This window comes from Saccostrea cucullata, unplaced genomic scaffold (assembly GCF_032062105.1).
Source record: "Saccostrea cucullata isolate Sc308-1 unplaced genomic scaffold, CSIRO_AGI_Scuc_v1 ctg127, whole genome shotgun sequence".
Classification (NCBI taxonomy): Eukaryota; Metazoa; Mollusca; class Bivalvia; order Ostreida; family Ostreidae; genus Saccostrea; species Saccostrea cuccullata.
The window spans coordinates 927,222-947,710 of NW_026940370.1; the positions used below are offsets into that span (position 1 = coordinate 927,222).

A 20,489-nucleotide genomic window follows, 5' to 3' on the forward strand; every position below is an offset into this window, starting at 1 on the left:
CTTATTTGATTGATGTTGGAATGTCTTATTAGATAGGGGGTTTTATTTTCTAACAAAAAATTCAAATGCCTGTGTTGAAAGACATGTTTTTTCTTAGAACATGTAGAACAGAATAATAAATTTGACAATCTTATGGGGTTTCAGACAAGGTTTGTATTATATAAGCCCTAAACACTTAACAGATTTTTGTTGGACTACAAGAAAAAAAAAATTACATAGAATAGAATAGATTTTATTTACCAATCATGGTATGAAAGTTAGCATGATTTTTAAACACTCAAGAGGACAAGAATACATAAACATGCAGCAATACAAAGCATAGGAATGCTAGATATTAAGTCTAGGCAAAACAGAGGTGATGAATTACATGTATGTCCAAAGACAAAATGTCACCCAAAGAATTGTGGTCCCTCACTTTTGGTGTCTGTGGATTAGGTGTCATTTTTTTATGGCATAATGTGTCAAATTTGAAAGCCCTTTCATGTCATTCAGAAGTTATCACCATAGTTTTTTTTTTTACAAATAGGTCATTCATGAAGGTCAAGGGGTCAAAAATCATAGCATGCCCAGAAATATCTTGCCACAGGAAATGCACATGTCTAATATGAAAGCCATATCTCTTCTCAATCAAAAGTTATAAAGAAAAAATAACATTTTTGAAATTTAGGTCAAGCTTTAAGGACAGGGTCATAAGATTTAAAATCATAGTGTCTTTAGAAAGGTCTGGTCACAATCAATACACAGGTTTAATATGAAAGCCATATGTCTTCTCATTCAAAAGGCATGAGCAAGGTTAAAGGTTTTGAAAAGTAGGTCAAACTTCAAGATCAAGACCACGAGGTCAAAAATCATAAGTGTATTTAGAAAGGTCTTGTCACAGATAATATGCACGTGTAATATGAAAGTCCCATCTCTTCTCATTAAAAAGTTATGGCCAATTTTAAGTCTAATTTTTTAAAAAGTAGGTCAAACTTCAAGGTCAATGGGTCAAAAATCAAAGTGTATTTAAAAAGGTCAATGCGCAGGTCTAATATGAAAGTCCTATCTCTTCCCATCCAAACATCATGACCAAGGTTAAAGTTTTTGAAAAGTAGATCAAACTTCAAGGTCACGAGGTAAAAAAAATCATAGTATACTTAGAAAGGTCTTGTCACAGGTAATATACAATTTAATATGAAAGCCCTATCTCTTCTCATTCAAAAGTTATGGCAATTTCAATGTAATGTTTAATTTTTTTAAAAGTAGGTCAAAGTTCAAGGTCAAGGTCGAGTGGTCAAAAATCACAGTGTACATAGAAAGGTCTTGTCACAGGTAATGCATGTATACAAGTATAATATGAAAGCCTTATCTCTTCTCATTCAAAAGATATGACCAAGGTTAAAGTTTTTTGACGGACGCACAGAACTACAAACTGACAGACTTACAGACGAATGGCAATCAATGTCTACTTGCTTTTGCTCGAGTTTCTGGTTGAAAATATCTATGTAGTTTTTGGAGATCGGTTCTTCAAACAATCTTTTTGATTTCCCATGGGCACTTACTATGCTTCGCTATAAGCAGCCCTGTTTTTATAATCTTATGTAGCAGGATTTATTTTAATACTTATACATGAGATAAAAAAAAAACACTTGCTATAGTCTTCCACTCATGATCAACGACGTATTAAATCTGTAAACAATAGTTACTTCCATTTTATATGTCAACACAATTTATCCCAGTAAACCTGATGGATACCATAGAGCCTAATATATCTTCTTCCGATTCGGATATTTTACTAGAAAGACGTAAATAGCAACCACACAACAAAACTTTATAATAAACGTGATCACTTCAACTTTTCTCTCGCCCTGCCCCTCTTCCCTTACTTGTGTAGAAATATACACATATATCCTCCATATGTGGTTTTCGTTGACCAGTTGATTTGATACGGAAATTATGCTGTACTTGTAAACATTTTCTAAAATGAGGCAGGCTTTTGACAAACAAATTGACGAATCAAGGATGCCAATAGTCACGTTGAAATCGCCTATTTGAAATTTCTATGGTCGATACAATCAACTTGACAGCAAATACAATCTATTTTAAAAAGTACAATACTAATTGATGTTTTTCGTACAAATTGCTAGGCCATTAATTCCACACGGAATTTTCAATGGATTTTCACACTTGTCAGATCATGTCAAGGTGTCACAAAAGGTGACCAATATATTGCTTTTTCTCCCCTCATGTTAATTTTCTATTATAGATCATAAAAGCTGGATTAAATTTTCAATTTGTACTCAAGGCCCTTACTTTGAAGTCACTGCATGATTTTTGCCTAATTCCGGAGCCTAACGGATTCTCTAAATATATTGTGTCTTGATACCTGGTGGTGAAAATAGTGGCAATTAAAAGTTTTTTCCTCGTCTGTCTGTTACTTTGTCAGTCTGTCCGCATTTCTGAAATCATGCTTGACATGATTTTTGATGTATGAATGTATATTGTACGAAAGCCTATTAGGATCAATCTAGAGAGAAAAAAAAATTAAAAAGACGTTATAACGCCTTTTGAAAAGGCGTAATAACGCGAAAAAAGGCGTTATTACGCCTTTCCATTCCAAAAGGCGTTATAATGCCTTTTTAAAAGGCGTTATAACGCCTTTCTAAAAGGCGTTATTACGCCTTTCCATTCTAGAAGGCGTTATTACGCCTTTCCATTCTAGAAGGCGTTAAAAGCGTTATTATATGATTGAATAATTTCCATCTCTCTGATTGGCTGAGATCCAACTATGTTAGAAAAATATTACGTTGTATTGACCTGCACGCGACGTTCCAGGTCAATACAAGGATTTATTTCCTCTACATTGATCTAAAAATAGATTGGGAAATTCCAAATTGATACAAATTGTTTTAGAAAGCTACTTAAACGACTATGATTTTTATTTTCATGTGAACAAAACATAAGCGAATATATATTTAAGGTGAGGGTGGTAAAGGGGAACCCCCCCCCCCCCCCCCCTCCAACACTTTTACTGAACAATTTTTACTTTTTTCGACGGTCAGTTTTCCCTGATAATACTCCTTCCTTTCAAAATCTATCTAAAAAAGACTGACATTATATATTTATTTCATGGCAACTAAAATTGATTTTAAAAAAACATTTCAAATTGATCTGACTGGTAAGGTTTATTCACATTTTAATTCTGCTTCTCTCTTGTATTTGGCTAGGACTTAATAAAAATGCAAACAAGTAATGAGCTGTATCATTTTATCAGTGAATCATATAATAAAACAATTATTGCTGTTTTTTCGGTCAATACAATGATTTAGCCATCTTCGAAGTACAATATTCACCTCGCCCTTCGGGCTCGGTGAATATTGTACTCCTCAGATGGCTAAATCATTGTATTGACCTCAAAAACCAGCAATAATTGTATATTATTACGCCTTTCCAAAAGGCGTTATTACGCCTTTCTAAAAGGCGTTATTACGCCTTTCCAAAAGGCGTTATTACACCTTTTCAAAAGGCGTTATTACGTCTTTCTAAAAGGCGTTATTACGCCTTCCTAAAAGGCGTTATTACGCCTTTCTAAAAGGTGTTATTACGCCTTTCTAGCGTTATTACACCTTTTTAAAAGGTGATATTATGCCTTTCCAAAAAAGTTATTATGCTTTTTGAAAAACCATTATTTTGCATTTAACAGGCCCGTGCTTTTAATAGCCCCCCCCCCCAACACACACACACTCCACTGGCCATATTCGTGGGGGAAATACACGGTACAAATGTATTTAAATGCAATAATTTGTCACAGTTTTACACACTGCAACAAAATGTTCAGGAACCAAGAAACCAATAGTTAATTATAATATTTAAACTGTAGCAAGACTTTTCCTCAAAAGTGTGTACGTTTGGAGGGGGTTTACCCCATTCGCACTCGTATTACTGGCCTACATGAAAAGGAAAAGGCGTTATCTTATGTTAATAAATATAGAAAGATTTAATTAAAACCATCTTTATTTATGCAATTCTCTATATTCCTGCACATCTCACTGACAACTGTTTGCATTCGTATTAAAGGTACTTGGACACAGATTTGAAGTTAATATTTTCTCTATAATATTACGACTTATATATTTTAATAGCATTTCACACAAAAATTAATTAAAAATCTTATTTCATGTAAAAGATATTAAAATTTCAAATTTTTTGGCGGGTTTGATTGACACATCTTTGCACTTTCACAAATTAATTTTATTCTTAATCCTGAGGAAAAGTGGCAATCTCGTTTTGTATAAATGAAAAATATTAATACTATGATCCAGAAAATTCAGAGTAGACATGTTCGAAAGCAAAACAAACACACAATATATTGTCAGTCCGTGCAGTTGTGGTAAACAGACTGTGACTATCGAACGCACCCGGTGAATTGTAAACATAAACAATAACAGAACTTGTGCCCTGTTTACAAAAACTGTGTACATAACACGAGTATGCTCGATTTGCTAAATTCTGTACGCAACTCTTAGTTCGGAATGACGATACTTGTGAAGAAGTTTTGCTTTCTAACATTTCTCCTCTGAATAAAATTATTTTTCTGGATAAACTTTTTAACATTTCTCATTAATACACAACAAAAATGCCACTTTTCCTTAGGATTAAGAATAAGGTTAAAATTTGTGAAAGTGCAAAGATGTGTCAATCAAACCCGCCAAAAAATTTGAAGTTTTAATATCTTTTACATGAAATAAGATTTTTAATTAATTTTTGTGTGAAATGCTATTAAAATATATAAGTCGTAATATTATAGAGAAAATATTAACTTCAAATCTGTGTCCAAGTACCTTTAAGAGAAGGCAACACTCTACTTCTGAAGATCTAGAATATAGGCAGACTTATCTTGGAGCTTTGCTTGCCATGTACAGTGTATTAAAATTTATGTCATTTGAAGATATTTTTCTCTTTTTTGGAAAAAAGCAGGCAACTATTTACATGGGTATAAAGAGCAATTGAAATAAATGACCCTTGGTAGAGGTGTGCCTGGTATGAAAGAAGGACTTAGTTGGTTCAACATTGAAAATATATGACGCATTAAAATTTTTTTTCCTGGAAATCTAATTGCTATCTGTTTAAATTATTTTTTGAGAAATTAGTCCTATATCTATTTGTGAAATTCATGTCCCAAAGGTACGATTTCTGCATACACCCCCCCCCCCCCCTCGGTTGGGCTAAATATGTTTAGTTATGTATTGAAAGTAAAAGGCGTAATAACGCCTTTTGGAAAGGCGTAATAACGCTTTTTAGAAAGGCGTAATAACGCCTTTTAGAAAGGCGTTATAACGCCTTTTGGAAAGACGTAATAACGCCTTTTAAAAAGGCTTTATAACGCCTTTTAGAAAGGCGTAATAACGCCTTTTGGAAAGGCGTAATAACGCCTTCTAGAATGGAAATTTAAGGCGTAATAACGCCTTTTAAAAAGGCGTAATAACGCCTTTTGGAATGGAAAGGCGTAATAACGCCTTTTCAAAAGGCGTTATAATGCCTTTTTTCGCGTTATTACGCCTTTTCGAAAGGCGTTATAACGCCTTTAAATTTTTTTTTCTCTCTAGATTGATCCTAATAGGCTTTCGTAATATTGACGAGTTACAGATCAAGTTTGCTTTTTGTTCCGCTTCAGTTATACAACTTTTCGATTTTTAAGGATTTTATGAATTCCGCATTTTTCTTAAGTACTTGCAGATATTGGGCTAATTTTTGGCACGTGAATGAGTTTTACAAGTAGATCAATGTTGCATTCTGTTCTGCTTCATTTTTTTTACGGAATCTTGGCGTTTTCAATTTTCTTCGAGTTTAATATTGCCGGTTTTGGGGACTACATGTATTGCCAATGCAATACCTCCAGAATACATGTCATGAAAAATGTAATGTATTTTCTATATATATAACACTCTTTGCTTTTTTGGGACATGAACCCATGAGAACAATTTTCAAATCATGACCATAAAATGAGATATTCCTGACTTCTTGGTTTAGACTGAGGGGACGCGCTTAGTTGCAGCATTGGATATCTAGCAGGTAAACTGTCTGCATGTGTAATGACTCAAACTTTTACCTGCATTGTTAAATTCATACCACTGGGTCATGTCCTAGGATTAAACTTACCGTATACAGAGGTAACTTGTTTTGTTCTCTTGTTGGCCTCTGCATACTCTTTTTGTGCTTTTGCTTAAAATTTTTTCAGCTTAAATTGTCCTGCTTGAAATGACCACAGCCTTCTTATCCTTCCTCTCCTCTACTTTCCTGAATGTCTCCTGTCTGATCCACTCTATATTGTGAAACTTTTTTAATACCAAGAATTTCATGGCAGCTGGTAGTGATGGTCTCTTTTATCCCTTTCCAATGATTTTCAACTGCTGTTACTCACCTATTTCCTGTAGTGCTTGGTATTTGTTTTCCACCACAATCTTATACTCCTGAAAGATTTTGGTTTCTTGGAGAAGTCTGGTGTTATATCTGATTCTCTGAAAGTTTCCTTCTGTTTTCATTTTGTTGAGCTTCAGTTTGATGCTGTCTGTCAGTAGATGGTGATCCGAGACTACTTCCGCTTCTCGTTTGACCCTGGTATCCTGCAAAGATTTAAACTTTTATTGATACATATATGATCTATCTGGGTTTCAGTTATCTGATCTGGTGATACCCAGATGCTTTGAGGATTCTTTTGTGCTTGATAAAGTGCCCCCAATAACTAGTTTGTTGAATGCATAAAAGTTTGCTAATCTTTCAGCATTTTCGTTCATTTGGCCCAGTCCATATTGTCCCATGATCTCACTTCATCCAGTCTTACCCCGGTATCATTTCCAATTTTTCCATTAAGGTCTCCCATCATGATGGTTACATGTCTTTTTTCTACAGGTGTCTATTACAGATTGATTTGTGTTGCAGATTTCATCCTTTGCCTCTTCCTTTGTTGCATCATCCCTGCATCATTTGTTGGATGATGCCTTTTTGATCATTGGTTTATGTGCTTCCCAGCTTATTCATGCTTCCATTGTTGTTTTGGATAGCATGTGTCACTCCTTTATAATGCGATGCAATTTCTTCTTCATGTCCAGAATAGAGGAGTAATTCACCTGTAGTAAGTCTGCACTTTCTTGATTGAATCCATCTTGTCTTACTTATATGCAAGATTGTAGTTTCTCATCCCTGCTGCAAATTTGGGTGTTTTCCTTGCTTCATACATGGTTCTTACGTTCCAGTTTCCTATGTTGATGTTTATGGGTCCGAGAAGGCCTTGAAGTTTCGTTCTGTCTCTGGCTTTCACCGTCCTTCGTCTTCCTTTTGGAGAACTTCTCTTCCAGAATTTGAGAATTCTTGATTAAATCTTGTTTGTGTTTCTGTATCGATTGCCATTTTACATGGAGGGGTTACTAACCCTGCGCAAAATCATCGGGACCCGGGGGACCGGTAGTTTTCTGTTGGCGTCACATATTCCAGTTATTTAAAGGCGCTAGAGACTTGCCTTTTGCCACTGTCACTCATCTGCCGAAGCATTTCCAGGGTCGTCACCAAAACGGGGAGGTGTGACATGTGACTTGCTGGCAGAACGTATTTGAGACCGCAGGCATGAACTCGAACCTTTTATAGTGTAATTTATTGACATCAGTTACACCCCTCTAGAGCTTCACCAGCCTTTGAACCCCCAAAAAGAGTATGCAGAGGCCAAGAAGAGAACAAAACAAACTATTAAAGCTGACAAAAGAAGGTACTAGAAACGGAAGCAGAACAAGCTGCAAAAGCAGGGAGCATGAAAGACCTGTATGACATCACCAGGAAGCTAACTTGGGAGCGAAGTAAACAAGAAAAACCAGTGAAAGACAAGGCAGGTAAACAACTAGAAGGGGAGGAAGAACACAAAAGGAGATGGAAAGAGCATTTTGAAGAAATTTTTAATATGCCAGTTCCGTCTAACCCGCCAAATATTATACCAGCAGACGAAGAGAGGCATTGGACTGGAATCCACAAGGTCAAAGAAAATAAGGGCGACCATTACACATTTGGAAGAGAAGAAGATTGAAAGAGCTCGAACAAAAAAGAGCTCAAAACAGAGTAAGGTGAAAAGCGACTGTAGTAGCCCTTTGATCCACAAGGAACGAAGAGGACTAAGTAAGTAAAATTAATTACATTTCTGATTACTGAGTACATGTATATTCAATACTCATAAACATGTGAAAAGACAAATGCTTGTATGATGAAATTGGAGTAGCTAAGTCTTCTAGAAATATAGAATTTGCTTCCTTTGGAGAGGAGGTTAGTTGTTTATAAATGTGTGCCTAAAAATATTACACAGTGTTCCACTTTCTCATTTTTTAAATCATGATTTCCCGAAAAAAAAGCTGCATAAAATTGATAAAAACTGAAATTAATGCCCTGTTCACACGGAGAGTTTAATTCGAATTAAACGTAAGTTTACGGCGAATTAGCTTCGCTTAGCGTTCACACGGAAAATTTAATTGGAGTAGCTAAGTCTTCTAGAAATATAGAATTTGCTTCCTTTGGAGAGGAGGTTAGTTGTTTATAAATGTGTGCCTAAAAATATTATACAGTGTTCCACTTTCTCATTTTTTAAATCATGATTTCCCGGAAAAAAAAGCTGCATAAAATTGAAAAAAACTAAAACAAAAGCGTAAAACACTTGTCACATAACTCTAAAACAGTTTCAAGTCGGTCTAAAGTAGTCATTTAACTTATAAGAAACTCATGATACTCAAATGACCCTCGAGGTCCTTATACTTGTAACACTTTGCTCGGTAGATATTCAGTAGGAAAAGATATTTGAACAGTGCATGAATTTTGGCATATATTCCATATGTTACGGTGGGAGGCAGGAACCAAAAGCAAACTGGATAATCTGAGTGACTGCAGTTATTCTTCCTAACTGGTTGAAATTTTTTTCTTCCTTGTTTCCGCACTTTTTCCCATGTTAAAAAATGACAAGATACGAGGGATCAAAACTGTTTTAGATACATGCACATCAATGATTTTTTTTCACATTCATTTAGCGTTATCCTTTTTTTTTCTTGGAATAAACTACATGTATAAGACATCGGATTTAATCTAAATTAAATTGTCAAGGTTTTAGAAAATATTGGCTTATGACCAATAGGCAAAAATCCTTTAAAAATGAGGTATCGACTTAGACATATTTGTCTCTCAATAATCACGTAAATTCAGTCCTGTGATTTATAGTAACAAATATTCCATAACCAATTATTCTATCTTCTATTCCGATTTTGACCTTATTTTGGGAGTTCTATGAGTTTTTGATGTGTTGAAAAGTGACACTGGATTGGAGGAGTTTTTTTTTTCCAGCAAAGTCAGTGTCATTTTTTAAAGCAAAAAGTTGCAAATCCAACGTCAAATTGAAACATATTTTAAATCGAAGGAATAGAAACACACTGAAATTTTTCTCTTGCAATTTCAAAAGTAAAGGAAAGCATGCTTCAGGTTTATGTTAACCAGAGCGCAAGTCGAAAATTATGCAAGTTGAAAATGTACATAATTAAGTATTTGGAATATATGACAGTCTTTAATGTGATAAAATTATTTACACAGGTGATGCATTCATAAATTTATACATGCACGAAATGAATGTTTACAATGTTATGGTTCTTTCAGTTTGCTGCCTGTATCGAATACGTAAACATAGCTGGAGTCTGATCCATAGTAATCATAGTCATCTGCACATATAGAGGCTGATATTACCAACTGTGTCTGAAAAAGAATTGAAAACGATGACTCTAACCAAGACATCCTTGTTTCATTAACTTGTTTGTCAATAACTTGCCTTATCTTAGAAATAATTCGCACGTGGAGCATGCTATTGCGTATTGAATCAACTGGGAGACAAAATCCATATGCAGTTGATTTTTGATTGAAACGTAAATTAGATGCACAATGGTGCTATGTACGAGTAATAAGATACTTGTACTTTGAAACGTAAAACTGACTCACTTTCCGTCTATCTTGACTTTGTGCATTTTTTTTCAAATTGCAGGTTCTTTCAGCAAATTTCAAAAACTTCAATTCATTTTCACAGTTATAATATTTCTTATTTCAATTACCACATTAATGGCTGGAAGTGTTACAAAATTATCCCCAAAATAGTTCTTATCCTCAAGGAATGAGGAGAATGTATGATTAGCCTACAAGAAAAGAAAAATACAAATTAAAAGTTCAATTACTGTAAATATTCATATATATTGCAGATTTACCAGATATGGCATATTTTCTCAGTCGTTTTAAAGAATATTATTACCTAAATCTCATTCAATTACAAGAGAAACCTACATTACGGTTCGGACAGGGTGATATCGACTTGCAACTTCTGTTTGTAGCATTACCAACAGGAAAATATTCTCCTCCATAAAAAGCATATGTCTTCCCATCAAATACTGGCAAAAGATCATGTTGTAAATTAATTTATTGGTGCAAGATCATTTAAAAAAGTAAATTGAGAGATTTGAAGTTATAAAGCAATTTTCTCACTGATGCTGAAGAGATTGGACGGATCGTCATTTCTGTATGGACTCCCGATCAGTAAATCATCGATATTGTCATTATTGATATCAGCAAACTGTTTAAAAAAACATTTTTGGTTTTATTGACTGATCAAGCAAAAAAAATGGCTTATAAATGAAATAAATATTTTAAGATACATTACAAATGATAGCGTTCTTACAGTGACTCTCATTCCAAATCGGCTGTATCTTCTGTCACTCTCATAGTTTGCTATTTCTGTCAGCTGCCCTTTCTCCAGTTTTAACAGTATAACTTTTCCGGCTTGCGTCCATTTGCTTTTTAAAGTAAGTACTTCTCCATCCACGTCCGCGCCCGGAACTCCTACAGCAACGACCAATGAGCCGTTACCAAAGGGGTCGCCAAAGTCACTGCTATGTCCGGCGAGGTCATAAGCGTCACGACCAGCAATAGACATGTTGGTCATGGCAGTGCTGTTACCAAAGTTGTAGACGTGTAATTTACCAACAGCTTGTTGGTCTGACTCAGAGAAAGATGGACACGAAGGACTGAAGAAAAAATTAAAGTCAAAATACCCGGTATGTCATGTTTACAGTCACATTCATGTGTTCTAATATATTTGTTACAATATCAGAGAAAGGAAAATGTTTGCATTTTTTCTCAATTTACATTTTTAAAAATTATATATAGTATTTTTTTTTCCAACTAATCACGACAAATAAATAGCGATCTATGTGAGCGGATCAAACGATCTGATTTTAATCAGATTGAAATGTGCATTGTTAAATATCAGCTTATACTTTTCGCAGATCCTGAAGTAAGGTTCATTCACCAATAGAGTACCATTCTTTCCGCTAATCCTTTGACCAAACCAACTGTATGACTATTCAAAAGAAGGAAAATTTTAGTTCCTTTTGATATTTTCCACTAATCTGTATTCATAAAAGTTTTTTTTATGATATACATACCTGCTCTCCATATATTTTCCTTGTCAAAGATTCCACAGGTATGGTTGTACCAGATGCTACATGTATATAATATTTTCCAAGATTTATTTCAACAAAACGACATTAACAACAACATGTTTTAGAGCGTAATTAATTTAATTCTTGTGATCTATGATGAAAATTTTTCTCTCCAAACAGAGTTTTGAGTTCATCAAAATCCATAAATGAAGTATTTGCAAGAACATAGTTCTTGCAAAATTTTGTTTCTTGGGTAACACATAAATTTTAGTTAAAAGCAAAGGTAACCAATGACAAGCGCTATATAACTTCACAAGTGAAGTAAACCACGAATCTATTTTACTTCCTACATTTCAAGTACATGTAGCTGCTACCATATGCAACGTTCACATTTTCTTTTCAAAATTGGAGTAACCTGTTGATGCCGAGACGAGAATGGCCACCATGCCGTTCTGAGTAAGATTTCCTCCACTGTAGTGGGGTGTACCCATCACCAGGTCCAGATGTCCGTCTTTGTTAACGTCAACAGATGTCAACGAGTATCCAAGGTTACAGAATTTAGACTTCAAAGAAAAACAGATATTGGTACACTCAAGGAAAGAAAATGTTTAGCATCATTTATATGCATAATATTAAAAAATTTTTGAACTACATATATATATACATAAGTATATTTTGGACTTTGGAACAAATCGTATGCTGTAATTCGAGAATTAAAGATTTTGAGCCAAAAATTCTACTAGTGCCACTGATACTCTTTGATACAATATGGCCAAAATGTACCTGACATGTTAGAGTGATATCTGGCTTCTGGTTCCATTTCCTTTCTTTACCAGACCCATAAAACACGAAAACTCTACCCTGCTCATCAGATCAACAAACAATAAATTACAATATTTACATCGAATAAGGATAGATAATATAATCACAGACAGTGCATATATACACAGTCGTTTCATTAAGGTATTATGTTATATTCTTGCTTTAAATATTTCATAAATGGGATCTTAATGACTCTGTAAAAAGAAACATTCCCTACAAATAATAATAATGATATAATAATAATATAAATAATGATATAATAAGTTTCTATTTGATATTTTCTAGGTCTTATTATAAATTATCTATCAACACAACTAGAACCCATGTAATGACATTTTTTTTTTTTTACATCTATCATATTTACAAACTGGTATATTCTCTAAGATCATACATTGTAGTCTAAAGGACTCGTGTTTCCGTAGGAGCTTGCCCCCACTACTAAATCCACCATACCGTCTAGGTTAACATCAAGTAAGGCAACAGAGGATCCGAATCGAGATTGTAACTACAACGGATATAAGAATAGACAATAATCGTACAAAAAATTAATCAGTTAATAAAACAATTAAAAGTATATATACAATGTATAAACGAGTTTTACATGTATTAATTGAAATCGGTAATGATTATAAAATATGTACATACCTCCTTTTCTCCATCAAAAATTCTGTTATATCCTATTGTCAAGTTGTTAATGTCGACATAATCAAAGTATTTACCAGGCCTTGGAAATCCGTTTTCACTATCTAAAATGATTACACTCGATTACTTGTACAATGGCAAACAAATTGAAAATTACATGATATCAAGAATTTTAGGAGTACTGAAATACCGTTGATATTTATCGATGAAATGTAATTGACTCACTGTAAGTATATATATATATATATATATATATATATATATATATATATATATATATATATATATATATATATATATATATATATACTCACTGTAAAGTATATAAACTCTCCCCGCCATTATGTTTTCATTCTCAGAAAATCCTGGAGCTCCGATAGCAATATCCACGTTACCATCTCCGTCAACATCAGCCGCCGCCAGAGATCTAGTGGGAGTAAAGACAAAGATGCTAAAAGAAACTTACTAGTACAAGTACTATAAAGTTTAAAATTAAGAATCAACAATGACAGGCCATCATGATTTTTTTCAGAAGCACCAACAAAAGGTCGGCATGAATTTTTAACAAGTATATACATGTACATTGTCCATTTAACAGTCTATCAATAGTTTTTTTCCGAAAACTTATCTTTCAAGAAACAATTCCGCTATACAATTGATCTAATTGGAAGTAAAGGTCAGTTTACACACTTTCCGAGCAGGGATCCATGGTTGTAGTCCTGGAAGTAAATCTTCCAGTGATAGTCATCTTCCACCTTCTCGGGCTCGGGCTGATAATCATCTTCCACTTGCTCTTGCTCAGGCTGCTTCTGCTTCTTTATCTTGTTCAGTTGGGATTTAAGCTCTGCTAGCCTATTCTTTTTGTGGAAGAAAAATGAAAGGAATCATATTTCTTGCGAAATGTTTTCCAAAAGTTTTCATTCATTCTTTTTATGCAATTGTATTTCCATTTTTCTCCTTTCCATATAAAAAGATGTGTAGTATCCGTAACTCTAGCTGCTCGTTCATTACCGTTATTACTCTCCTTCTCTTAACACATTTTTTAAAAATTGTCAGCAACGGGACTTGCTGGGTGTCTATTGACAATTACAAAGTTACAGGGGTCAAGAGTTGGGAGAGAAACACATACTATAGAACATTTTTCTTCCTTTACCAAAATTCTTCAAATTTATCTGAACATTATTAATGCACAAATCTCAAACACATATTACATAGCACAATATGACGTCATTTATATATGTAACAGGTGTTTTCTGATATGTTAGAGGACAAAAAGAGAGAGAAAATCAGAGCATAACATATACTGTCAACAGGAGAAATGTAGATTATATCTTTTGAACATAAGTACAAAAAATTAAATTTTCTTCAACACCATTAGTACATGTAGTGGGAATACATGATCAATTAGAAACCTTTATTTTGTGTCCAGGCTTAATAGTGATGGCTCCTTGAGACCTAGTGATCTGAAAATCGGACACAGAAAGGTCTCCAGTATATGGTCTGTCTGTTGGTCTGCGTGGTTTGGGGTGAAACATCAGTGCAGTGTCCTGCTTTTTAGAGCAATTTATAAAGAGAGGATTGTGTGGAATATGGCATGCTCTGAAAATATTTTTTTTCAATAAAAAAACCCCTAAGAGATGATGATTAGATAAAAAAAAACTTTGTTATGATATTTGTGATATATTTGGAGTCCACTGTGAACAATAAAATGAGTTGACTTGTGGGTGGTTTTACTGACTTTGTGCCTTGTTCGAGCATTGTTATGGCGTCGTGCCACTTCCTGTTTGTCCAACCCGCCATGTCCATTAATCCTCCTTGGAAATATTCCACAAGATTGTCCACAATAAAATCAGACGTGTCGGCGACTATTGTAAACAGCTAAAAGTAACAAATAAAGTTTTATTGATTATGCTAGGATAGGATAACCAAATTTGATAAGACATTATCTAGAGTGCTCTGAAACAAAATTGAAAGGAAATAAGAGATTTATAGGTGCAATGCATTAATGTGTAAACTCTTCACCCTTATATTTTATATTTTTCTATATAGGTAAACTACTAGTATACTAGAAATCTATGAGTCCATCTGAAGAATCCACTCTTTCAAAATCAGGGGCCCTGAGTCAACACGTTTTCATTGTCGTCCAACGGCAACATGTTGACCCAGGACCCCTGACGTAGTACACTGTAAGAAATTCCAGTGTATGACAATCATTTTTAGAGAGTTAGCTGTTCATTGAAACATGCAAATAGCTTCCATATATCATTAAGTATATGAATACTTTCTGGAACGTTTTATATTTTGGATGATTTGGTTAATGGTAACCTAACAACAAAACTTGATGATATACGTGATGACTTCAACTTAAGACAAAACAAGCAAATTCAAAGAATTGTGGTCCCCTGCTTTCGGTGTCTTTGTGGGTGAGATGTCATTTTTTATGACATATTGTCTCAAATATGAATGCCCTATCATATGTCATTTAGAAATTTAAAAATCAATCCTGAAGGTCAAGGTCAATAGGTCACATATCATAGCATGCTAGGAAATATTTTGTCACAAGTAATTAACGATTAACTTTTCTGAAATGCAAATTAAATTTATTACCTAAAGATTTTTTATTAAAAGTAGATCAAACTCCAAGGTCAAGGTCATTTTTGAAATCCAATGAAAGTTCCTGTCACAAGGATTAAATATGTGAAACTTGAAAGCCTTAGCCCTAACCCTTTAAAAGTTATGGTCAAGGTTTGTTTCTTTAAAGTAAATTAAACTCCAAGGTCAAAGGGTCGAAGTTCTTTGATCCAATAAAAGGTCTTCTCACAAGAATTACATATGTGAAGTTTGAAATCCCTATCCCTTACCGTTCAAAAGTTATGGCCAAGGTTAAAGTTTTTTCACAAGTACAGAAATCTCCAAGGTCTAGATCAATAGGTCAAGGTTATGGGTAACCAATGAAAGGCCTTGCCACAAGAAATACATATATGAAATTCCTAGTTTTTACCATTCAAAAGATATGGCAAAAGTAAAAGTTCGAAATTTTTATGTAAAAGTGGGTCAAACTCCAAGGTCAAAAGGTCAAATTTGGTGGTACCCAAAGAAAGGTCTTGTCACAAGGAATACACATGTGAAATATAAAAGTCATAGCTCCACTTAATCAAAAGTTATGGGCAAGGTTAAAGTTTTTGTGACAGACTGACGGACAGACGAATGAGATTTAATGTCCCCTCGCTTTCGCGAAAGCGGGGAACAATAACATAAATATAGTTTTATAGTTGGTATTTCCAAACAAATTGATCGAAAGTAGGAGTGCATTGTTGCATCATAAAATCATAAAATCGCAAAAAGGTTCTTCTATAATTGGGACTTGTAAATTAAACACGGGTTACGTTGGAAATTACATTGCGTGCGTCCATAAAGATTGCATTTAAGAGGCAGAATTAATTTCCAGCTGTAATTTTTTTTAGGAAAAGCCTTTTTTTCTATTAATTTCCTACTTTAACTCTACTTATTGATTTTTAAATTCTGTAAATACTAGTACCTCAGCATTTCCAGTTATCTCTGCGTATCTAAAAATGAAAATTATAATTTAATTATAGTAAATTTAATTAATATCCATTTATGTATTTTTTAAAGATTTTTTTGGCATAAATCATACTTACGCTGTCACTAAAGCTAAAGTAGAGCAAGATTCTATCAGTGTTTTGTTGATTTGCACAGACCCGTAAAATTCCTTGTAAATTTCAAATAGATCATCAACTGGAACGTACCTGAAAATGTTAAGTTACCATTGTGTCATTATCATATGTCATGAAATTTAAAAAAAAAACTTTCAGGAGCAAAAAGAATCTTTCTTACCATTCGTCGATTTCGTCGACAACATGCAATAGATATACAACGACTATATCTCCACCTACAATCAAAGATGACGATTTTTGGTAAGGTTTAAAATGTTGAATTACACAGAATAAAACGCATCTCCAAACGCGGTGTCAAACTGGAAAATTGTTGTTGGGAACAAAGAGGTATGTTGTTGTCAAACATACATTAATGAATTTAAACATACCAAAATTGCCTGCTTTTCTTGCTTTGTGGACTGACCCATGAAAGTTGGTCTAAAAATCAATTCACATCGATTAAGACAAATTTATGTTTAATGTTAAATGTTGATATTTTGAAGAACAATAAAGTTTATCTTACATATCCCATGGTCGACAAAAATCCTTGATCCACGCCTTGACTTGTCCACAGTGAGTCTGATACCTGATTGGACATCATTCCCATCATGAATGCAAACAATTGCTCGGTCGCCTGATAAGAAAAGAGCTTCAATATTTCAAATTAATGGTGAAATATCTAAGGAACCTGGATACATTTGCAAATTGTAGCGTGATTGACTACCAAATAAATACCCAACATCCCTTTAAAAACTAAACACATTTATTGAAGACAGTTTTCTTCATTCATTGAAAATTATTTGAAGTATATTTTTTTTAAAATTTTAAATTATGTTTACATGTATTTATCTACTAGGGAGTATTTTGAAACCCATGTCAAAATAGAATTGTAATCAGTCTTGTCTGTCGCATGGTATAGGATTTGGTTTGGCTACACAAAACATTCATATATAATATATCAATACAGACCCACCTTGTCCCATGGTTTTGGTTTTCTGTTGATGTAGTTTATAGTTGCATTCAAGAACGGTCCTGATTTCGTATCATCTGATATGTTTGAAAACATTCCTGAAGAACAGAGGAAAATGTTTTATTATATTACACTACATTTATTATCACCAGGTTATCATATACTTAAAATTTTAATGAAAATTTGATTTGATTATATTTTACCAAATTCACAAAGCTCATTGTAAAAGGCATCGGGAAATGGTGTTCCACTGTAAAACGCCGATGAATGGTGTTTGATTATCTGAAAGAAATACACCTTAATTAAATACACGTCAAATAGAAATGACGATTCTTATTCTGAAGGTAAGAAATAAAATACTAGTAATTAAATATGAATATTTGTACTTTTTAAAACTTAATTTTAGTTTGTTCTTATTTTGTAATTTCTCATTACATTTTTGCATTGAAAAAAGTGAAAGACATGCATTTTTCCAAACAAAGATTATGAAGAAAGATATGATTAACTTTACAGTTTCATGATATTTTCAATATTTCCATTTAGTCATTGATTTCAGATGAGTTTAAGTCGGGACTAAGTTAAGGCTGCAGAAGTGTAGAAACTGCATTGCTAACTAAATGCATGGGAGATACTCTCTCAACCTCAATACATTTTCTACACTTCTCCAGCCGAGAACTACGTTTTTTGGTCAAATAAAGAAACGTGGCAGCAGCTAAATAGATATGTGGAAGAGTCTTCAACAGGAATGGTACTGAACTAAATGTATGTGTGAACTATATTTTAACATCACTTGTCTAGTTGGATTTAAAGTTTGATTCTTGTGAGGAGCATTGCACCAATTTTATTGTAACAGAAAAACAAGTTAGTCGGGGTTTCTTTACGTCTTTGTTAAATAGCAATATACCCGGGGTATTTCCTTTCAAATAATTCATTTATGCGTACCAGGTAATTTGTTAAATAAATGCATGTTAAGTTACAATTAAAATTAGGTTGTTTATTACTATATTTTATTATTCTTCCTTTATATTGTTAATTTATCATTTAAATATAAAAAAAAATACGAAATGTTACATATTATGGAATGCAGTTGTTTCTGAGATAAAAGTGAATTGAAAATACATGTATATACTTTGTAAAAAATGTAGAATATGACAAATGTTTATTTTAAATGCTTCTTTGAAAATACATGTATATGATTTGAAGAGAATTTGTCCACAAAAAAATTCATGTGATAGGATGAAAATTGTGCGTTGAAAATGTTTTATACATACCTGGGAGTAATTCTTTTCAGGGTTTGGATCAAAGAATCTTGAAGCTCGCTGGGCTGAAACATATATGCATAGAAAAGAATTAGCATGTATTTAATTTTTCCAATAATCATGCAACTGAAATATTTCAGAATTGTATATTTGGCCTGTGAAAATACTGGAAACATTGACTGGAATAAAAATTTTTGAACGAATGTCTTACCCACATTTAGCTGCGTCACGATGCCAGCTCCGAGTGTTTCATGAAATACGACGGCCAACGTTAGAAAAAATATAACGTGACTTGTCATATTGGTTTAAATATTTTCACAACTCAGTGTACAAATTACATTTAGCTTAAAATGCGGATGTAGGTAAATAAACCAGATTGTAACCGATAAAGAAGACATGTGATGTCCTCGTCTATCATATCTGGATTTTCTTTACAAGGGTCTTGGTACAACCACCTTGTTTCACATAAATTAATGTAAACACAAATAACACCGTAGAAGTAATTTTAATTCACTATTTAAAAAAATTATAAGATTGTTTGTGAAGAAATACTTTTCTCACCTTTCAGAACTAAAAAAGTTAGATATTTATTAATTTTGTATCATAATGCGAAGTAAAAAATGTCCTTGGTCGGGACAAAATCCATTATACCGATATATATGGAGGGTATCCTGTAATCTAGATTATGCTGACTGATAACCTGGATGTAAACTGGGCTAGTTTTCCCACTTGACATCTTTTTAGTATGTCTGAGACTCTGTGAAAAAATATATATGACTTACAATAAGTGCAGATATTATTTGATAATACAGTGTATGTATATTATTTATAGTCATGTGGACCATTATGCATTTCTGAAAGATAAAGTAGATTGATGAAACACTTTCGAGACTTGGTCATGTAGCAGACTTCTCTATCTTTACAACAATACAGTCGATTACTGAAAGATTTGCCCCACAAGCAGAATTCGAAGCATTTCCGAAAGCATACACCAATCTTATTCTCTTTAGAAAAGTGGACAGGCTTTCGTGGATGTAGGCAAAAGCCTATCTACTTCTCTAAAGAGAATAACACCAATCTATCTTCAAGTAATTGTACTTTTTTTCAAATCAATTGTGTCTATCTTCAAATCAATTGTATCTATTTTCAAATTAATTGTATCTATCTTCAAATCAATTGTACCTATCTTCAAATTAATTGTACCTATATCTTTAAATAAAATAAAGATAGGTTTAATTCATTATACCTGTCTTTAATTACTAGTAATTTGAAGATAGGTGCAATTGATTTGAAGATTGTTACAATTGATTTGAATATAGGTACAAATGCCATGAATTAAAGATACTTCTTACTCTTACTCTTCCTTGTCATTCGTTTTTGATAATTATTAACTGTAAATAATGTATTTGAAAGGTTAACAAAATAAGAGAAAATGCAAAAAAAAAAAATAAAAATGATTATATACTATATGGGTCCTCTAAATCGTTGACCGTTAAGACCTATGGGCCTCTTGTTGAACTCTTTTTTTTTTTTCTTATTTTTCATTAACATCTGAATGTTGTAGATCACTTAATTTTCCCGACATCTTATTTTCGCGAGAGAGTCAATAGTTCTTTAATTGCGGGAAAATGTTTTCAGGGATTTT

The 20,489-nt window shown here is 33.3% G+C and overlaps 1 protein-coding gene across 1 annotated transcript; it reads right to left on the bottom strand.

Annotated features, from left to right (window-relative positions):
- Positions 1-9,625: 9,625 nt before the first annotated feature.
- Positions 9,626-19,191, bottom strand: LOC134255183 (phosphatidylinositol-glycan-specific phospholipase D-like). Its single transcript, XM_062737679.1, has 24 exons — positions 19,056-19,191; positions 18,857-18,909; positions 17,789-17,867; positions 17,589-17,683; positions 17,139-17,249; positions 17,005-17,053; positions 16,797-16,851; positions 16,601-16,708; positions 16,480-16,507; positions 14,680-14,819; positions 14,354-14,540; positions 13,632-13,798; positions 13,256-13,368; positions 12,945-13,045; positions 12,691-12,804; positions 12,261-12,338; positions 11,893-12,040; positions 11,481-11,536; positions 11,313-11,395; positions 10,715-11,060; positions 10,522-10,609; positions 10,324-10,427; positions 10,098-10,178; positions 9,626-9,747 (listed from the first exon to the last, which is right to left on the bottom strand). The coding sequence occupies exons 1-24, from the start codon at positions 19,141-19,143 to the stop codon at positions 9,637-9,639; spliced, it is 2,583 nt and encodes an 860-aa protein (XP_062593663.1). The 5' UTR covers positions 19,144-19,191; the 3' UTR covers positions 9,626-9,636.
- Between the last annotated feature and the right edge of the window lie 1,298 nt (positions 19,192-20,489).

What these genes read in the sequence shown, in the direction of transcription:
- LOC134255183 (XM_062737679.1), bottom strand. Translation starts at nt 19,143, where the DNA reads ATGACAAGTCACGTTATATTTTTTCTAACGTTGGCCGTCGTATTTCAT. An exon ending in CTGAAAAGAATTACTCCCAG is followed by an intron (nt 17,868 to 18,856) that starts GTATGTATAAAA and finishes TATTTCTTTCAG; the next exon opens with ATAATCAAACACCATTCATC. An exon ending in TTTTGTCGACCATGGGATAT is followed by an intron (nt 17,054 to 17,138) that starts GTAAGATAAACT and finishes ATTGATTTTTAG; the next exon opens with ACCAACTTTCATGGGTCAGT.